This window comes from Drosophila nasuta, chromosome 3 (assembly GCF_023558535.2).
Source record: "Drosophila nasuta strain 15112-1781.00 chromosome 3, ASM2355853v1, whole genome shotgun sequence".
NCBI classification, from domain to species: Eukaryota; Metazoa; Arthropoda; class Insecta; order Diptera; family Drosophilidae; genus Drosophila; species Drosophila nasuta.
In genome coordinates this window covers 12,767,942-12,790,331 of record NC_083457.1, presented here as the reverse complement: position 1 = coordinate 12,790,331, position 22,390 = coordinate 12,767,942, and the positions used below count along the sequence as shown (strand labels likewise).

The 22,390-nt window shown below is 36.7% G+C and overlaps 1 protein-coding gene across 2 annotated transcripts in view; it reads right to left on the bottom strand.

Moving 5' to 3' along the window:
- Positions 1-357: 357 nt before the first annotated feature.
- Positions 358-22,390, bottom strand: part of LOC132789708 (semaphorin-2A) — a 51,884-nt gene continuing 29,851 nt past the window's right edge. For both annotated transcript variants that reach the window (XM_060797921.1, XM_060797922.1), the window contains exons 3-15: positions 14,081-14,168; positions 13,966-14,017; positions 9,300-9,368; positions 8,324-8,431; positions 7,241-7,378; positions 6,380-6,512; positions 5,652-6,008; positions 4,013-4,241; positions 2,014-2,350; positions 1,772-1,935; positions 1,553-1,705; positions 1,371-1,479; positions 358-871 (exon numbers count right to left, since the gene is read on the bottom strand). In XM_060797921.1, coding sequence (XP_060653904.1) covers positions 800-871; positions 1,371-1,479; positions 1,553-1,705; positions 1,772-1,935; positions 2,014-2,350; positions 4,013-4,241; positions 5,652-6,008; positions 6,380-6,512; positions 7,241-7,378; positions 8,324-8,431; positions 9,300-9,368; positions 13,966-14,017; positions 14,081-14,168 — 2,009 coding nt within the window. In that variant the 3' untranslated portion in view covers positions 358-799. The remainder of the gene's footprint in view (positions 872-1,370; positions 1,480-1,552; positions 1,706-1,771; positions 1,936-2,013; positions 2,351-4,012; positions 4,242-5,651; positions 6,009-6,379; positions 6,513-7,240; positions 7,379-8,323; positions 8,432-9,299; positions 9,369-13,965; positions 14,018-14,080; positions 14,169-22,390) is intronic.

Here is a 22,390-nt window from a genome sequence, read left to right as displayed (position 1 = left end):
CAAAACTTAACATCACATTGCTTCTCCAATTACAATTACGTGTAGGTTTATTCGACTTTTATTTAGATGCAATTCGTGTTTATATGTATGCTAAATGCTAACTGCTATTTCGTATATTAAGGTTAATTTTAGTTTAATTATGATTCGATTGATTTAATTATGAATTACGTGAATGAAATGCTAGCTCATTTTGCTGATTTACTTTTACGTTTATGTGTAATACTTGTTTGCTTGTTCATCCTTTAGTTTTGTATTTGTCGATAGAATTATTAACATGTTGAAACGTTGCGTTTACTTTAAGTATGCATTAAGTATGCTTAAATATGTAATTTTATTTATATTGTATTAAATGTAAAATGTTTATTATATTAACGATATGAAGTGATCTTTTATTGTTTGTTTCTTCGTTTTTGTAGCTATCTATTGATGAATTATTATATTTCTGTTATTGCGCAGACGAATGTCTTATTTTCTTTAGAGGTTTGCAATTGCAATTAAAGTATCGAGTATGCTGAATAAATGCACTGTACTGGAAGTGGTTCGCTATACATATGTACGTTGATATCCGTATAAATGCAGTTAATCGAGTTTACGAGTTCGCGGTTTACATATTGCTTAAATTTATTTAAACTTATTTATTCAGTTTAGCGCCAATCGATTGCTATTTGCATCCACAACTCAACTCAACTCAAGTCGTCTATTGAATTTGATTTAAATTGGAAACTCATCGCTAGGTGGTTCAATGAATTTAGTAGAAACGTTTGATGGACGTGCTTGGTGGCGGCATGTTGTCGTGGTATCAAACATTGTTCTTGCGGAAGATATCATTTGGATGTTGGTTGCTGCTGAAGTTCTGGCGCGTCGAGCATTGCTGTTATTGGGGGGCGATAAAACAAATTGAAGGTAATGTTGATGAGTATTATATGCATATTATATTGAAGCACACAACAACGATACACAAAATGATTGCATTTTAATTGCTCATGTATGTGGCACTGAATACCTGTCACATAGGCAATTAGCATACGTTCGAAACGTACGTATAAAGCATCGCTCAATCAGACCATCAGGACGTCAGGTGCGGGTGGCAGGTGGTGTTTAGATAATGATAGCTTAACTACTTTACACTGTTTGTGATTTGACGTTGTGTGTGCTGTGTGTGGTGTCAGCTTGCCAGCCCGCGGCGGCGTCAGCGGCAAGTTATTAAAATAATTGCCCGCCAAATCATTTATTATGGCATGTGTCTGCCCCCGATTGCACGGACAACGGACACCGGACATTGGACATTGGGCAACGGACACGACAACACGGCGTCGGCTCATTAGTGTGCGGCCTAAGCTCTTATAATTTCAATCAGGCAAATAACTTACCGCTTGCTTCTTTTCCCAGGACTTCATGGCTGTTTTATATTTCTCGAATTCATGACACCAATCCGAATAGATTTTCTGATAGTCATTGCTTTTGTTCGGTGGCGTGCATCTGTGCGCGAGGGTAAAAAGAACGGGGCAATAATTATAAGTCAATTATTGGCCATTTAATGTGCTGGACTCACCTATGCGCATCGACGGTTATGTTGTAGCTGCACAACAGCGAGCCACCAAGGTGGCAATCGTAGCGTCCACCGTCGGCCTCATTCACCGACACCACAACCAGTCCTCGCTCCGTGGTCTCAATGTATTTGGTGGGGCTGTACTTGATCTCATAGCTGCAAGCAAAAGCGTATTCGATTGAAGTAAACTTGAATGTTGCATGCTTGACGCATTTGACTCACCGTCCTCTGTCCTTGGAGTGATGATACCAGGTGACCTGTTCGTTCTTCAGCACTTCGGGTATCTTGACAAAGCAACCCAGATGCACACTCTGGCCATAGGTGACAACGATTTTCTTCTTCAGCACACTGGAGTCACAAATGTCGCTTGTCTCGTTCGCCACATCCTGTTGTCGAACAAAATAAAGAGCGAAAAATTTGCATTTTTGTTTACAATGAAATGATTTGGACTCTCTGAATCTCACCTGCAGCAAATCCAATTCGTATGGACGGCACGTGTTGGCCTCCTTGTCCCAGCCGCAGTATGGATCACGGACGCAACGGAAGCAATTGTCGTAACGGCGATTGCACATTGCCAAATCGATTTGCTTGATGCGATGATCGGTGCCCACATACAGAGATTTACGTGTCTGGCTGATTTCCATCACCTGGATGGCCTCATTGGGTGCCACTTCAAAGATGTCCAACAGTTTCGACAGCGACTCGCCATTGCGATAATACTGCACGATTTTATAGATGCGACCCAGATTGGTGCCCACATAGTATACGGTGTACTCCTGGTTCAATATGTCGATTTTGATTCTGCCACACACACAAAACAAAACAAAAGAGAGAAAATCCCAAACAGTTTAAAGAGCGAGTTGCATACAATGGCTGAGATTAAAATACATGAAACGACGCAATGCGTTGCGAAATTAAATGCTTATTTAATATGATAAACGACCTGAATATTAACGAAATTAAATATAACCCCATCTTTCTCTCTCTCTCTCTGACCCATCTGCATTCTTTTCATTCGCATTTATGTTTTTTTTTTGTTGTTGTCTTTTATTATTGTTTTCCATATTAATAGCGGGCTTGTAACACCTGAGCGTGTCGGCAACTTGCAACTGTTGTGCGATGCGAGTAAATGTCGGTATTAAAATTCGTCACATGATTTCGCCATTTGCTGCCCGCCAGTTGTCAGTTGCCGAGCAATTAATCCATATAGAAAACCCCATGTAAATAATATTATATGGCAGTCACATTTTTTTGTATGCAATTATGCATATTATTTATCTATTTTTAATATTCGACTGCAATTAAATTTGAAATGCCAATAAATTTGCAAGTAATCACAATACAACACAAAAAACCGACTACATTTTTGCCATGTTTTTTAAGGTGAAGCAACAGAAAAATGTGATTATCAAATAACATTTCATCAGAATGTTGCAATTGTATTTTTAATTACAACATTCATTTGCATTAATGCGTTAATGACTGAAAATGAGCCAGTTTTTCAGCTGCAAGTTGTTTTTCAATTTCAAGCACATTAATCTTATCCGAAGATTTCATTTTGTATTTGTTTTGTTTTCTATGTTATGTTTTTTAATCGATTTTTATGAAAATGTTGTTATATTAGCAAGTTAATAGTTTGAAAAATTAGAAACTGCATATGATGAATTGTGGTGGCTTTGGTTAATAATCTGATTTATTTTGTTCATTATGGTATATTTTGAATATCGTAGTATATCAATACATGAAAGTATAGTATTTTGCCAGTATATTTTAAGTAATAATACCGCTTTCGAATTATTTTGAATTTTTCTCTATGATATAGATTTCATTATATTATAGTATTGTTTGGTATATTATTTTTGTTAGTATTGCATTTAATTTAAAGTACATATGCAGATTGCGCTACAGATTGAACATGAGATATTATTGTTTTATATTTCTTGTATTAAAGTGATGTCAAATGAACATCGGCTTTATCTAGAAATAAATTGTCAGTCCAAAATATCATTTAAGTACATTCATTAATAAAATGCGAAACTATCGTGATTTTATCGACATCAATGTGTGCTTGGATAATTTGTTTCTATGTTATTTTTATTTATGATAAATCTGTACTTTTGTTTGGCCACAATGAGGAATGTTTCAAATTGATGTTGATATCGCTTTTATTTTGGGAGCACAAAACACGCTTGACTTGGCTTAATTAAAGCACTCAAATGATGAAATGAGTTTGCTCGAACATGAAATTGCACTTTGAGAGACAAACCACAAACAGAAACACAGAAACAAATCGTAGAATACGCAAATAAATTAAAAATTGAATAAAAACCATCCTTCGTGTATAGGTAAAGAACATATACATACATACAAAATGTACGTATGTATGTTGAATAGGAGCATAGCCAAGGAATGCGATGAGAAAAGGAGGGAGAGAGAGAGATAACAAGTGGAAATAAAACTTACTTGTCAACAACGAGCTTTGTGAACACCAAATCCCTTTTATAATAGACCGGATTGTTGTGCTCGTGATTTACGGCTTTGTCCATAAGTGGATGCGAGCGTATGAAATTCAGGACGGTATCTGGCAGATTTGAGGTATCGTTGACACATGTGCCGGGTCGCGGATCTGGCACACGAGAGTTCAGCACCGGCAGCCAGGCGGAGTTTGACGAGGATTGCTCCTTAAATTTACCTGCGGAAAAAGAGAGAATGAAAACAATATATATGGCATTATATTTTCGACTTTGAACTGAGCAACCAACAAGCCAGGTGGTAAGTGTTGCAATTGAAGTTTTAAATCTGCGACCCCAAAGTGTCAGCTGTGTTGTGCTTGGGCGTAAACGTTAAGAGTCTCTAAGTGGGCGTGGCTCAGTGGCAGTGTGTGTGTGGCAATAATCCATTCAAATGGATTTTCTAATACGATTTATGTTGCTCCGCACACGCTGCAAAAAGAAAGAGAGAGCGGGCACTGAAATTACAAAACACTCAACGTCGTGAGTGCTCAGCTCCCACTCTACCTTCACAGTGTGTGTGTTTGCTGCTGCTGCCGCTGCTGCTACTACTATTGGATCTGTACGCTACACCTATATTGGATTTATCGCAACTGTAACTGTAGCTAGAGTTGTCCCCGTCCACTGAGCTCTGGGCTCGCCGTGTGGCACGAAAATCACATGAGGGCCAGCTGAAACCAATGTGCTGCAGTTTTGCAAATAAAATTTACCGATAAGTTGCATTTGCCATTTGCCAATCCTATTGCTATTGCTATTGCTATAGCTATTCGTATTTCGATTTCTATTTCTATTTCTATTCTTGTTTCTATTACTATTTCCACTCAAAGCACTTGAGGGATTGAGCGCAATTTAGTTGCTCGCTCGCAAAACAAAAGAGAAAATTGCACGTCAGTTGAGTTGACAGTTGGCAACATTGTGGCTCCGATAACGTTCATCACATGTGTGCGGGCATCCATTTTGCATACAACACTTAACATCTACATAAGCACATGCCTGCATACATAAGTAATACACGAGGGTTGCCTCGAAGGTTGCGAGACTCCCTTTACGACTCAAGCAGATGAGAACTTGTGGTCTAGGCGTCTAAGACTATTTAGCTTTCATTTAAAAATAGGACTATTATTAATATTCTATTACTATTAAACAATTCTGTAAGTAATGAATTGCTCATCCAGATATATATTAAATAAAGCGTTTATATAAAGGATAAAGGGACTAATCAGCTGTCATTTAAATATAGTCATGATCAATAATAAATCAATTTATTAAGTTGCATTTAAATATAGAAATTATTAAGATACTCCACGAACCTATTACTAATCAGTGGACGTTTAAATAAAGAATTTATATTCATAACAAGTCGTCACTTAGATAAAGATGAAATCTTTTCCAATAATTTCTATGCTCTAAACTCTTATGCTTAGCTTTGAATTTTCAAACTTCAAATTCAATCTATAAATTTTTAAATGAATCAAACATCTTTAACACACTTTGTCACAAGAAGCCACATCTCTACGTGATGCACACAACATACTCTTTGTGCCACCCACGCTTATGCAATCGAATGACTAGAATGGAACTGCTGCACTCACCATTGAAAGCGGCTTGGACCTCGTTAATGTGGAAGCTGCACACGGCTGATCCAATCAGGCCATTGGTGCTGGTCGTGAATGTTGCATAGAAGCGTGTCTTGTCCGTGGGCAGTTGATAAACCGATTGTATCTCATTGAAGTAGAACGGAAATTCGCCCGAAATGCTGCAGTTGAGCCGTGCCTTTAGATATGTGGCCCAATTGTGGGCCAACAGATTCTTGCCTCCAACATCCTTTTTGCAAACACGTGCAATCCGCGAATAGACCGCCTTGCCGCAGTTAATGTACTCCACGGCTGTTTCTCGGAAAAAGAAGTACACATACTCGCCAATATCAAAGGAGCCAACAAAATTCGGTTCTGTAAAGAAAATACAGATGAGAAGAGAGGAGTAGAGATTCTTTCTGACGCAGATTGATGACCTGCTGCTGTGAGTAACGATCTACATAATTGAATAGCCTAAGCCGATTAGCTGTCGGCTACTCATGAATCGCATCATCACACAATGCCACACACACACACACACAACAGTGCGTATACGTAATGCAAACAAAAAGAATACATAACAAAAAAATAGAAGAGGATTCAAGCGCGAAATCATTTGTAACGCGCCATAGCATCCAGAATCCTTTTTCAATTTTTATCTAGTGCCACAGCCATGAGCTTCGGTTGGCTTTGGTTGGGTTGCTTCTGTTCTCTTTTTTTTTTTTTTTTGTTTGTTTGTTACTTACTGTCCAACCACTTGGAATCATATTTGAGCGTGCGTTTGAATTTGTATTCCAAGCGCTTTGCTGACGTATTATACAAATCCGTGCGAAAGATCACAGTATCCGCCTTCGTGAACTCAGCATTGGTGCCCGAGTACTGTGTGGAAAGATACAAAATACAAATAGAGTGAATCAGAGTGAGATGCGTCAGCTGCTTGTATAAAACTGTAGCTGTCGAATTGCAGAATGTACACTACTTTATATTTGGTATATTTGAGTTAAGTTTTGCATTCTATAATTAAATTTATTACTATAAAAGATACAATTACAAGATATAGTAATAAATTTAATTCCTTTGTTCTCATTTGCCTTGGCAGAAATGATTTTAGATTGTGAAGTTAAATTTATTAAGTTTATCAATGCAATAAGTCAAAGTTGTGTAATCCTTTCTTTCATTTATAATATTAAAAAATGTATTTTCTTTTTCTATTACTTTTGTATTGCAGAGTATGTTAAAAAAAAATAGTTCAATTTATTTACTATACCAAATAAGTATGCATGTATACATTGTGGATTTTGTACTTTTGGAATCATCAATTATTTCTTTTACTACTATGTTCCTCGGATTAATTTGATTTAATAACAAAATAAGTCTAAGCTTTGTCAACTTTCTAGTATTTCGATTTGATTTAAATTTGTGTATTAAAAGAGAGTTCAATTTATTTGCTATAATTTTCTATTCATTATAATCATAATAAATATATATAATTTTATATTATATTATTTCTCGTTTTACTTTTTTTACTTATTGTTGTATAGAAGAAATATTTTAATTGTTAACTTATTTAGTTCTCTTTTTTTTTTAAATTTAATTAATTTACTTACCAGACCAGGCAATCCGCCAGGATTTCCCTCCTCCACGTAGATGGCCGTTGAGTTGTCCAATGGATCGTAGGGACACTTGGCAATGCCAAGACCAACTCCAATCACGTATTCCGAGCGTGGCAGATGCGTCAGATTGGACTAAACCAAAGAAATAAAAAGGAGTTTAAATTACTTACTAATTTGCTGCTTCAGATCGAATGAAACTCTCCAATTAATTTTAATTTTGTGCATTTTCAAAGAAAAGTCATTTGAAAGCCGTTGCTAATTGTCGCTATAGAACAATGAACCAAAAATATCTCTGCAATCTCTTTTTGCGCAAATATTGTTTTTGGTTTATAGTTTGGCTTGTTTTTGAGTATTTTGTGTACTTTTGAGCAGTCGCCTCAGAATGCATTTTTGATTGGTGCTCACCTCTGTGAAAGTACATTCTCATTGTATTTTGTATTTCTAAAGAAATCAAAATGAATGAAGAGGTGTGAAGAGGGGATTGCTGCAAAAGGTTCAATAGTGTGTGATTTGAATGCAGCTGAGCAGTAATGACTATTTTCACAATGCATGGCAAAAAACTTATATGTGTGCCAAGAAATCTTTAACAAAAAAGCTGTAGCCGAGTTTGCTCTACTGTGGGATACCAGACCATTATGTATATTTATATACCGCAAAAATACCGAAATATGCCGAAAGCTTTATTTGGCATATTGATATAATACTATATTCAAAATAACCTATAGAGTACAAATTATAAACTGTATCTTTATTCCTATAGTCTCTGAGATATTGGTGTTCATACGGACATGGCTAGATCGTCTCGGCTGTTGACGCTCCTTCTGTTATAAAAAAAGTTATAATACCCTTCTACTTTATGAGTAGCGGGTATAAAAAGATGACAACATCTATTCATCTCATATACGAGTATGAAAAGAACACATGCGTGGCTTTGCTTTGTGTGCGTGTAACGAGGCTGTTTCCGGATTGCGATCTTAAGTCAATACACACACAAAGTTGGCCTCAAAAATCTCTTTTGAATAGTTGCATAGTTACAAAATGTGTCCTTGGCTGCAGCTGAAAGTTGTGTATACTCACATAGATGACATAATCCTTGGGATTATGAGCATTGGTGCCACACACGTAGAGCCTATCGCCTTGCTGCATCGATTGTATGACACGCACATGGTTCTTGCAATCGAACACCTGTAACGAGAGAGAATTTGAGAGAAAATCATTATATTAGGTTCAATTAAAGCAGCTACAAAGTATGCTACACAAAATGGCAACATTAAGTATACGCATAGTCACACAAACACACTCGTATGCAATAATAAATCAAAATTGGTCGAGTGTGCTCGAGAAATGCAACAATTTGTAATAGCACGCGTCGTTGCAGCCACTGTCGCTAAATCAATTGGCAACAATGCAACACAATGCTAGAAAATCCCTGCCACAGACGCAGCATTATGATGACTTAAGCAACACACACACCCGACACACATCGAAGCATATATACAGACAGTTCAATTGACATCTAGTTGGAAGGCAGAATCAGCTGCAGACATGACAGAGCGCAATGTGTGTGTAGCATGCCACACACGAAAGTGGAGCGCACGACAGAAAGGAAAAAACGCGCTTGCTACAAATTGAAAAGCCACAAATAAATTGAAAAAGATTTCAAATGAAAGGATTTGCTGTCACATTATAAACGAGTTACAATAACAGCGCCAAGCTAACAGAAGCGCCAACGTTGCACTTGCGACTTGCCACACATACACAGCTACAGCTATAGCTAGAGCAATTCGGTTACGTTCGAATTTCAAATTGCAGCAACTCGCGTGCGCCGCACTCGAAAAAAGAGAAGAAAAATGGATTTGCGCGCGCTGTGTAATCAGTTAGCTCAGCATATGATATAGAAATCAATCAAATCGTCGTGCATGCCACAATTGTGCTTGCTGCTAAGTGCCATCATCAACATCATCATCATCATCATCATCGTCGGCTCATTGATTGTTTACATTACGTATACGACAAGGTTAACAAGCTTGTTGTTTTCTCTTTATGCACTCACCTGACTTTTGCCCTTCGACACACAGCTGACCACATCGTCACGCGTTGGCTCCAAATTGATCACATCGCGCTGCAAGTAAATAAATAAAAGCAGGTTAATAAAGCAATCGATTTAATAGAAAATTGCTAGTAAATTATAAACTGAAATTCACATTTATTAATGACAATCCCGCATTTGAAATATTAATATTAATACATTTGCTTGTAGCATTTTCTTTCCATTTTTTTTCGGCTGCTCGCATAAACTACAACTAGAAGCTAAGAGGGAAAAAGTGGAGGAGGAGCAGAAGTTGGCATAGACTTCGTGGCATGCTTTCAAGCAAATTGATTTATAAATCACGTAATGTAACGAGCACATACGAAATATTTTCAAGCAAAATACGCGCACGCATCGCACAGACGGTTAAAACCACCCAACACAGAGCACAGCACAGAGTACAGAGCAGCTCAGAGAGCCAACATAAAACCAAAATCATGTATTATTTAGTAAAATTTGCATTTGCCGCATAAAGCAGTCACTGCGGCACTGACTGTGGCAGCAACAGCAACAGCTACAGCAACACAGTGCGCACCTTGCCTGGTCGAGTATTTTCGTCCTGGCTGTAGGCAACGGAGCCAAATGATGCCCACGGCGAACGCAGTTACTCGCACTCTCTGCGAGTGTGTGTGTATGTGTGTGAAATAACACATAAAATATATTGACGTATGCCGCAAGAGCAGCTAGCTGACTGCCCCTTGTGCCCCCGCCCGCTGCAGGATGATGTTGATGGGTAGTTTGCCTGTTCGCCAGTTGGGCAGGTGGCGGCTCTGGCAATGTGGATGTCTCGAAACGACGGCAAAACGTGGCGTCTTTTCAGTTTTATGATACGTTTGCGGCCAGGTTTCAGCTGTTGCAGGTGCAGACACACACACACAGCACACACCATATACACCACACAACGTTTCACTCATAAAACACGCTTTTGTATGACATAAATTCATAAACAGCCTCCGCACACACTCTCACACACTCGCACACTACAGATGTTATAGCACTTGCTTGGCAAGTGTATATATGGCTATATATACCGAATGTTTCGTGTTATCGACTCTCACAAGTTTCGATAACTCGCAAGTTCGACGTTTATGTTGAATTACTCACAAAAGACACACAATCGCACACACCAAATATGTATTCACACCTTCGTAGACCGAAGCATATTTTTCACACTGCGCAAAATATGAATATCTTATTAAGATAAAGACTATATTATGCACAAATCGAAGAACAAAGGCAAAGGGAAAAGGATGCTTAGAGATATTTTTTTGTAAATCACTTTTATTTATTCATTTATTATATTAAATATAGTATTAAATACTACATTTAATTTTAAGGAAAAGTGAGTACTGGCTGCGGGGGACTTCGATTCGACAATCAATTGTAATTATCTTCTTTAAGAAGTAATAATAATTTGCATATGTATATTATATTAATATAGATGTATTATTCAGAGAACAATATTTGTTTTAACTCTCTAACTAATTCAATGAAGCAAACAGCAAATAATGTTTATACATAATATAAGTACTCTTTTACCTGTATTTTTAATGTACATATATCTTTGCTAAACAATTTTAATTGTCTTGTTTAAAGCTGAAATCATTTGTACATATTCCTTAAAAACAAAAATTCACAACATTTTTAGTACATATGTACATGGGCATTTCTCAAAGTCGCGAACGTACGTTCGTACGAGATTAATTCAAAAAATAACATCGAAAACAAACGTTTCCTGAAACTTTTTTTTTACTCTTCGATAGCATTTGTTTAGCTCTTTGCTTAATGTAAATTATGGGGCTTATCGATTTTTAATTTTCATAATATTGTCAAAAAACATGCGGTCGCGAACGTACGCAAAATGGAAGTCGAATTTGGCTTAATGCAGTAAAATGCAAAACTCTGCGAATTGAGACGGAATACTTTAAAGAAATGACTTTACTTTTAAAGTAGAATCATGTAGCTTTCTATTAAGTCTACTCCCAAGAAAATATCTCCATTTATTTATTTTTAATTTAATTAAGTTCCGGTCGCGAACGTACGGTCGCGAACGTACGATTTTTCCATGAGGTTTTTTTTATTAAATTTTTATTTTTACCACAACTTTTTTTTATTAATAACTTCATATTTCATAAAAACAAACGGATTTAACTCAATTAAATGCGTCTAATAACATTTAAAAGCAAAAAAATACATTTTTATTAAATATGAAATATGTACTGAAATTTATTAATAGCAAGAAAAAATGTAATAAATAATAAGTAATAACTAACAAGTAATAAGTAACTGCAAACGACATAGTTTTCAAAAACAAAAACAAAAAAAAAATTTTTTTTAAATCCATGCGACGCTAGTAAAAATCGACATATGCTTATAGGTAAGGTCGCGAACGTACGCTACTTTGACAATCAATAAAAAAAGATTGGTTTGAGTAACCCCAACGATTTTTTATATTTAAAATATATATACCAAAATAACTTAACACGCGAAGTTTCATTCACCTGCTTGCACTTAGTGCGAAGCAATTACAATAAAATGATGTTTTCGGTCGCGAACGTACGATTTGAACATAGATAGGAAGCAAAATAAAAATTAACAGTTAATTGAACATTTTTTCGCTCACTTTGCATTTTTTATCTTATTATTGGATTGCTATTAAGAGATTTGGTAGAAAAAATGCAAACATATCTTATGTTTTTCTTGTGAAATAATTAATCAAAAAAATGCATATAAAAGTAGCTAAATGTGAAAAAATTACATTTTTTCAGTTTGCAGGCAAATTTTTTTATAAAAACAACGGAGATATGCTACGGATCCATTGTATTATGAAAATTTGGATATTTCTTTATGACATTATACAAAAAAATACGATGAATGTGAAGATTTTTTTTTTCGGTCGTGGTTTACCTTTCTTTGAGAATTGCCCACATGTAATTTTAAGATCTTTATATGTGATTTAACCTTCTAACTACTTCAATGAAGGCAAACACGAAACGAAATTAATTAATTTACAATTTTAACTAGTAATTTTTTCTTGTATTTGCCAAAATGAACTAAATTGCTGTGCAAATTAAATAAATAAAGTAAACTACACAACAAAAACATTCCAGAATCATTTAGAGCTCTGCTAATTAAACAAAAATATAATTTTCCATGATATTGATGATATAGAAAATTTAACAACTGTTGACTACAAAGCGGCTTAACTTATTGATGTTCTTACTACAAAGGACATTCAGAGATGTAAGTTACATATTTTTTTTAGAACTTAAACAACTTCAATCAATTTACTACATGAGCTGCGCTAATTGAACAAAAATAAGTTTGCCCATGAGATTTTTCTAAATAATTATTAACTTATTTAAATATTTTCTCTATGAAATATAATCTGTAATAAGAAATAGAACAACTACTGCAAAAAAAGCTTTTACTAATTGATTTTCCTGCTGTTTGCTTTCACTTTTAGCTGTCAAAATTTGACCTAAAAACTTCATTTTCTAATCATGAGTCTAAATTTACGATTTAAAATAGTCAAAGATTCGTACGAAACTTAAAAGTAAAGCAGCTGCTGCTAAACTGAACTACAGCTTATATTTTATTAATACGCATAATAAATGGGACAGGATAAGAGAGAGTAATCCTTGTAAATGGTCGGTTTGAAAAGCATTGAAACATTCAGTTGTGTGTCCCACTACAGCTTTGAATAGTTGATTGTTTTTCTCTCAGTGTACATAAATTATGCGGTACTCAGCCATTACCACGTGGAGGAGCATGGCAGTGGAGAGTGGAATCTGGGCTCGTGTGCATGGCCATGGCCAAAACTCGAAAGCGGAATGCCCATAATGCAGCCCCCAGAGCGCATATTAAATATGTTTTTTTCCATGCCTTGCCTTGCCTTGCCCTTTTTTTGTTACTTATGCTTTGTTGTTCGTTGTATGTAGGTGGACAGGGACGAGTTTTAGCTCTGGTTGAATTGGGTTTGGGTTGCGTAACTAAAACAGATATTTTTCACTCGTTTACTTCGGGGAATTGAAGATTTGTGGCATCGCATTTGATGCACGCCTAAAAGGTGGCTAAGCTTCTGTTCTGGTTGCGGTTGTTGGTGTTGTTGTTGTGTGTTGACAACGTCCGACAACAACAACAACAACAACAACATCAACAGCAATGGCTAAAAGGACAGGCTTAAGCCAGTGGCGGCTATTTGGCAACTACACACACACTAACACACACACCCACACGCTCCCGGAGATATGGACAATTTTCGTGTGGAAGGCGCGTAATGAATTTTTAAAAATATGCCGCAGCGTGGCAAAGCTTGTTTGCCTAAAAGCGTGCTACACGTTTTATGTGCTGCTGCTGCTGCTGCTGCTCGTTGTTAGATTTGTGGCCTGGGGAATTGTGCACAACAACAAGAGAGAGCAACAAAAAACAGCAGCAGCAACAACAAGAACAATAGCAACCACTCAACAAGCTGCGTTTGAAACGAAACTCGTGGGAGCTTAGCCTAAAAGCAAATGCTAGGATTATACTTGTATCCTTATTGTTATTGCCGCAGTACACACAGCAGTAGTTGGCTTGCTGTTTTCTGTATTGTTGTCAGTTTGTTACAGTTTAATGCATGCATACTTACATCACAATACGACGACGAAATATTCTGCAAATTCAAACGGAATACACGATCCCCTGCAAATGGATAGACATTGATTTTATAGTTGAGTTGGATTTATTTTAATCGCTCTACTTACATGGCGCCCACATAAAGCGAGTCGCGCTCCTCGTTCATATGGAAGGTGCGGTAATAGAGCTTGCCGCATGTGAATTCGCGCACATGATCTGTAAGTAAGAGAGAACGAGAAGTCACCATTTAATACACAGCAAATAAGCGTTAGTTAGCTTAATTCCATATTCAATATTTGGACAACAAATTTTCTTAAGTGAGAGCTAGCTGACTGGCCACACATACACACACTCACATAAACACACATATCACCCAAAAATTCAAGTTCTACTTCATTCCCATTCCCATTCGCAGTCCCAGTCCAATGTCCGACACAAATGAGCGCCTGTCAACAAAGTTTATGCACAGACGTTGACAAAACGCAAACACAGTGCACAGCAAGAAGGAGAGACAACAGCAGGAGGAGGCAGGCCACACACAAAGACAAACATCACAGAGAATGAGACAGAGAGAGAATGGGAGATAGAGACGAAGCATGCGAGTGAGATATCCCATTTCAATCAAATGACATTTTGACATTTCTCTTTGCCGGACACTATCGCCGGCGACGTCGGCAAATGTAGCCAAAGTGCAAGCTTTAAATGTTGTTTATTTACTTTTAACTTTGACCAACACAAATACACACACGCATACATAGACACATTTAGAGACAGCGAGGAGGGGGGCAAAAAGTGCACTGACTAATGTAAAGAACTGCGCTGCAAACTGGACAAAGAAACTTTAGATCGTATTTCAATTTGGGAACTTTTGGGAGTATGCGTTGCTAGAGAGACTGATTTAATTTTTTGCTTGTTTAGATTTATTAAGCAATTGAAGGAGTAGAGGCAATATAAGAGTTAACAAATAAGAAAATTTAAAAATAAACTAAAAACGCACAAAAGTATGCTACAAAAATAGTTGGATTTTAATTTGAATAGGCGAAAAGTAATGAGTATCAACTTTTCTATAAAATCAGAGACTGATTTCAATTTTTCAATATATTTATTAAGCCATTAAATCAGTACAAGCAATATATTAGAAACAATATTTGAGACTGTTGAAAATCAACTCGGAAACGCCCAAAAGTATGTTACGAAAAAATCATAGTTTGGCTTTTCATAGAAAACTGTGACACAACCATTTAACTGCTTAAGCTTTACTCTCCTTAAAGTCAGAGACTGATTTCATTTCTGCTTCTATATTATTCTTAAGCAATCAAAGCAGTACAATCAATAGAGCAGCATGACATATTTGAGACTGATAAAACTTTACTGAAAAACGCACAAAAGTATGCTACAAAGAGTTGTGAGTTGGATTTTGATTTGAATAGGCGACAACTGCTGACATATCCAATCAATTTGCTGCTGTAATATGGGAATAAATAATAAAGCCTTGTTAATTATATTTAAGCATGTGATGTGCGTGTGTGTGCTTTGCGTGTGGATGTGTGTGTGTGTGTGTGTGTGTTGCGTATACTTATTATGTTAATTTCATTGACGTCGCGCTGTCTGCGCGTTGTTTGCGCTGAGCCTGAGAGAACGCTGAACATGCATTTACTTAATTAAACTAATTAATATTTGCTTAGAGTGCCTGACCACACACATACACTCGCACACACACACTACTGAAGCATTGTCATTTAATGTGATTGTCAGACAGTAAACTCTACATGTCGATATCGATATGTCAAGCAATTAATTTTCTGACATCTCTTGGCATTTATGCGATTATTGAAGAGTCTGCAAAGTGCCAAGAATTCAAGCTCTATTCTCAAATGAAAGCACATTTAATTGAAGTCATAATGCTGTCAGGCTTAACAATGGCAAAAATGCTTTATAATCTTGTCTCGCATGCTAAGTAATGAAATGTATTCAGCATTCAGTTGACCCCAAAACACAAGATATGTCGCATCAAAATAAAAACAAACTCAAATCCGCATTCTTAACAAAAAACATTTCCACATATCGAAGAATATATCTGTCGGTGTGTGTGTGTGTGTATGACTAACTCTCGCATACAACAATGGAAAATGCAAATGCCCCTTTCATCGCTGTTATCCCCCCACTCCGACGGCTTCACTCTTCGGCCACAAGTGCAGCTATTTTTGATTTCCGATTTAAAGAACATTTTGGACAAAAGCAAACACCGAAGCCAAGGCCCGGCCAAAAGTAGCAGCGTCAATAAAGGAAAAGCACAAAAAACTCCGAAAAAAAAGGAATCTGCGTCTTTTGTTTGCCAACGGGAAACAACTACAACAATGTAGCATCTACATATGCATATATGCATGTGAGTGTGTGTGTGTTTTTGCATATATTGCGCACAATTCGGGTAAATGTCCTTGCCAAACCGGAAGTCGACTTGTATACGCTTGAATTGTTATTGTACCCGCTGCCTTGTACTCTCCTTCCTATACACACACACACACACACATATACGTATATATATGTATAGTATATGTACTCGTATTTGTTTGCCGCTTGCTGTCGAACTTTTTCCGCATTTTGTAGTTTTGCTTTTTTACATTTTTTTTCATGCCCGCTTCATTTTCTTTATTTTTTTTTTCTTGCTTCTTGTTTTTCTTTTCAGTTAGTTGTTGGCCGCTTTTCCGTTTTGTGTTGAGTTTTGTGACTTTAAGCTTTAAAACATATTCCCGATTTGTCTAAAGGCTAATGAATAAGCTTCAAATTGCACTTAAGACGAGCTAGCTTAAGGTGTCAAATGCCAGCTGGGAAGGCAAGTTGCGCTTTTAGAGCCTAATGAAGCACATAAGTTGAGCAAAGTTTGTGCAGCTAGCAAATTGAGTTTTTAACTTAACGAAGGGAAGTAGGTTAAAGCAACTGCTGTTAAACCTAGTTAGCTAGTCAAATTTAGTTAGTTCAACTAATTTGTAGTGTTTCTTGTACATTTCAGGCGCCAGTAGGGATAAGTAGTTTACCAAAAAAATAAGCAAAACATGACTATAAAAGCAGTCTGCATAAATATGCCAAAATACGTACACTGAGAGATATATAAAGTACTGTTTAGGAGTCAAGAATTTGCGGTGTTAAACAAGAATTTTGGTTTAAGTACGAAATGTTACTTTTAAAATTCTTGATAAATTATGTTGTTTTATATTGGTTAAAAATATTATGTTCTTTTATTATCATATTTACTTTTATAAATATACAATATTCTTATAAAAATGCTCAAATAGTTTTATTCTTTCAGTTTTCAGTATTTCAAAGTTTGCAGAATAGTGAACATCATCTCTAATTATTATACTGTCTTTAGGACCAACGATTATAGAAAAGGAATTGCAAAATTCGTTGTGGTTAGCTTGACAATTCACAAGAATTTGTTAAATAAAATACTTTCATTCTTTTTTTGTAGGTTGTTAATAAATAGTTAATTTAATATAATATATACTGTTCTATATTTAAGAATGTTGTTCTTTCAATAAAAATTCAACCTAAAAGTGAGAAAATTTATTTATCATTTGTTCAAGAAACGGGATTGATTTAAAAATAGTATTTATAGCTCAGATTGTTCTGTTTTTTTTCCGAGTGTACAGACATTTACGCATTAATTGGGTCTGTATCAATATGCCAACATTTGCTCGCATTGCTTGTAGTCAAATTTATGTGCACGAAAACTGTAAATGTTTATTGGGCTTATTAAGGGGGGAACAAACGAACGAGAGAACATCTTTGCAATGCCAAACGATCTGTGGCATATTTACGATGCCAATTTGCTAGTTCCATTGTCAGTCTACAATTGTCTCTCACACACAGCATAAATACGCGTACAGCAGTCTATAAAAATATTATATATGTATCGCAGAGACAGAGAGAGATATGGCCATAAATGTTGTAGGGATATTGGAAGGATGATGATGGTAGGCAAGTCTGCAATGTTTATTTACATGCAGAACGGGGCGACAGCATAAATTGTTACGAGTGCTGCGGAAACCAGAGACTAACTGTCTCTGTCTCTGTCTATACCTCCATCTCTTCTTCGTTCTCGATGCTATCCTGGGAGCGATAATAAATTACAAATTGAACGGAAGCTAATCGTAGGCATATGTATTCTGGTTTGCGCCGGAAGGGCGACAACAATTTCAACAGCGTATTGATAGCTGTCAGCAGTGAGTATTTAGTTGCATTTGATTGCTGCAAGTTGGAAAGCTGTTGCATGCGACATTTCGAACTCGCAGCGAATATGGGAAATGCCATCAAATTTTAAGCCAAAAAGCAGTCGTAAATGTGCTTTAGCAACCTTCAAAAACTTGCCATCGACGTCGACATCGACATCAACGTCTGGTTTATTTGCTTTTAATCCAAGTCCAATCAAAATCAAATTGCATTTACGAGCTGCCTTTGAAAGCGCGCAATTTTATGGCATCCAAACATTTTTACTCGCTTTTTTCTTTTTTTTTGTTGTTGTTCGGCAATTCCTACTTTAGATTTTCGGGGGACTTTTCTTTCATTTCGTTTTTTTATATTTTTATTATGGATATACAAAGAGAGAGAGAAGCTCTGTATGCGTAAGTAAGAGAAGTACTCGTATTTATGACTCCATATATGTCAATAATTTTTATGCGCTTCATAAATATGCGTGCGTCTTTACGACCGACCGACATTCTCAAGTCTGAAGTCTGATGTCGGTTGTCCTCTTGCCTCTCGCTGTCAAATCAATTTCGTTAGCTCCCCTCGGAAATGACGGAAAAATGTCATTTTGAAAAGCGTTATTATCGAATCAAATACAAAAGAAATAACGAGACTCAAATGCAGTAAACATATTGCAAGCCCACCTCAGACGCATGCCTTCGGGCTTTCGATTCAGAGCTCTGGTGGCAGCAGGACATTTGAAATCCTTTGAAATGTCACAATTACCCGTCCGCCCCTTTCCTAGAGCTTTAAGCATCCCATATAGCTGCCACAAACAGCCAAAGCAAATGAAAGGTAAGCTGCCACATGTGATGAAGGTTAACTGCAGCAAGAGCTATGTAAAACAGTTCAAAAGATTAACTTTTTATACCCGCTACCCATAGGGTAGAAGGATATTTAAGGAAATTCTTCTGTGTTGGATTTTAGCTGCTTTGCCTGACAATCTGGTATATTTTGTGATCTATGGTATATATCGAATGTAGTATTTCAGCGATATACTAATTATGACATTCGGTATATTTTAGTATTTTTGTGGTATTATGTTTGGCTCACAATCTGGTATATATTGTACTCTATGATATAAATCGAATGAATTTTTGTGGTATTATGTTTGGCTGGCAATCTGGTATATTTTGTGCTCTATGGTATATATCGAATGAAGTATTGCAACGATATACCAAATATAGTCTTGGGTATATTTTAGTATTTTTGTGGTATGTTATTTGCTATATTTTAAAAATAATACTATTATTCCTACGGGTCTTAGTTGATTTGGCTATCAATCAATATACTATATATTGAATTTTGCTTCGGTATATTTTAGTATATTTTAAGAATAGTTCCGTAGTGTTTGGAATTTATTGAAAGTGGGTAGCGAGTATCTCACAGTCGAGCACACTTAACTTTCCTACTTGTTCTCTTTTGTGTGAGAAATTTGTCAGAAGAGAAGTTAGAAGTGGAGTTTTAGTTTGAATTGCAAAGAATTTATTGTTGCCAGGCATAAATTAGACAAGTTTCTAAACTTGGTTATAATATTTACCAAGAAGTATTTGTGCATAATTCATGCGTGTTTGCCAAAGACATTCGCCAAATATATATTTTCAGTCTCAGTCTTAGTCTTAGGTTCATTCGGTAATCCCAGTTGACGATGACGTCGCATCTATGCAAATTTCCCATTATTTTCCTGGCTAATTATGAGCAATGGTTTCCTCTTCCTGCCGCAATTCTCTCTCGCTGTGTGTGTGTGTGTTTGTGTGTGTGTGCAACTACGTCAGCATAAAGCACTCGAAAACTGTCTAGACGTCTGATGTCTAGGCGTGTTGTTATCCACACTTGTGCGCTGATTCGTGGCCTGCGGCCCCAGTGGAGCAGAGCAGAGCAGAGCAAGTTGCAACTTGGCTGTTGCAAGTTGGCAGTAGTCTACAGACTGTCCCGACCGCTTTCAAGTGGTTGCCATTTCATTTGCTGAGAAATTGCATGTAAAAATAATTAAAACGCAGCAGCACTTGCCACACACATATACATACACACACACAGCTGTGTCGCAAGCTGATCTTTAAGCCGCGCTTCATGCATTTTTGTGTTGGCATCAATATTGCAACTGCAGCGCGCATTAAAGTTGCTGCAGTCATTTTCGCCTGCAGAGTGCGAAACATTTTCAACTCTATTTAGTTCGTTTTATAGCTGTCGACAACGCTCGGATCGTGGGGCAAACAGCGGGGGACACAGCAGCAGTTGAGTTCATTTTGTTGCCAAATAGCAAATGCAAAAACAGTCGTCATAAAAAGCAGCAGCAGCAGCAGCAGCATTGCCAACAACAAAAAGCAGCTGAAAAGCATTTATGCGCTAGCTTGCAACGACGGCGGGAGGAGTCGAAGGAGCATGCAAAGGACATTGAGTGGAGCTTGCGCCCAAAAGCAGGCAACAAAAACGCAACAAATGCGGCAACCGTTTCATTTTTGGTGTTTTACTTGCATGCAACGAGCGGCAGCAACTTCATTTGATGAGCCCGCAGCAGAGAAGAGAATGAAAGCGAGCTTGGGGGCAGCATCACGTGGCAGCGTGGCACATGTGTGTGCAGGTTTTTGTGGCGTGGCAGACACACACACACACACACACAGAGAGTGTGTCCATTTCGAGCGCCATAAACGAGCACTAACAATTTGAAGTTTTGTTTTTTTTGTTGCATGCAACAACAACTCTTGGGTTACCTAGAGCAGTTAGTTAGTTGAGCGAATGCAGAAAACACACAGAGCTTGCTACATTTTGCGGTGGCAAAATGAGCACTTAAGTATGCGGATGATATGCTAACTGCAACTTTTGCATAATTAAAAGCATTAAGAGTTTACTCCCGAGACTCTCACTCTCTCTCTCTTTCTCTGTCTCTCAAACCTTGCCACATCTTGCCTGCATTTGATTAACAATTCAAACGTTGCAATTTGCTAGCAACAAATTTCTGCACATTTCCTAAAATTAATTTGTTCATAATGTAATGCAATTCAAGTGACCAAAAACTAATACTCTTGACTCTCTCTCTCTCTCTCTTTTCGAATCCATATGCAAATGCGAAATGCATTCGCAGGAGCTACTGTCAAAATTACAAATGCAAATTAATATTAAGTGACTTGTTTGTCTCTGTCGCTCTCTCAGTCTCTTGACTGTTTGTTGGGTATGTGTTGTGCAATTACTTGCACACACACACACACACACATTTCATCTGGCATTTTCGTTTAAATAATTGAATTTCACTAACGACCAACAAAACATGACAAACTCTCTTGGCAAAAGCATTAAGTTGGCTTTTCCCCTAACTTCTAATGTGCAATTAATGTCATTCAGTTTGCATTTTGCATTTAACATTACATAATTAATTGCACTAGTTAGTTGTAACTGTTACTGCTGTAATTGAATCAGCTGCATTATGAGTATTTAATAGATTCTCGTTTGACTTTCTGCTCTACTGATAAATTATCCCATATTCATTCTCTGCTCTCTGCTCTCTTTTTCCTCCCCGTCTTTTTATCAGCCGCAACCGGAATTGCTTTTTGTTCTGAGTCGCTGCTGGTTGAGAGTTTATCAATCAAATGTTGCGAAACTTTGGCAAGCGTTTTATTCAGAAAAGTTTTCAGCTTAATGATTTGTAAATATGAAAAGCGAATGCGCGATAAAGAAAAGCACAGCGAATGCAACGAAAAGACACAGAGAAATGCTGTATGATGTATTAAGTTTATATATGCAGTGAAGATTTCAAGAAAACTATGAGTTTGGAAATTTGATTGCGGTCAGATAAAAATCAAAGAAATTATTCAAGAATAAACTGCTGCTGCAAACGGCTCATGGTTGTTTTAATTGACAATTTGGTATATTTTAAATGGACTAGTATATTGATATATCAAATTTACCGCAAAGAAGTATTGATTGCTTTAGTTGATGATCTGGTATATTTTAAATGCAGTAGTATATCGATATACTAAATATATCAGCTGCAAACGAGTCTTGATTGCTTTAGTTGAAAAAATGGTATATTTTAAATGGACTAGTATATTGATATACCAAATATAGATACTGCAAAGAAGTATTGATTGCTTTAGTTGATGATCCGGTATATTTTAAATGCAGTAGTATATCGATATACCAAATATATCAGCTACAAACGGTTCTTGATTGCTTTAGTTGAAAATATGGTATTATTT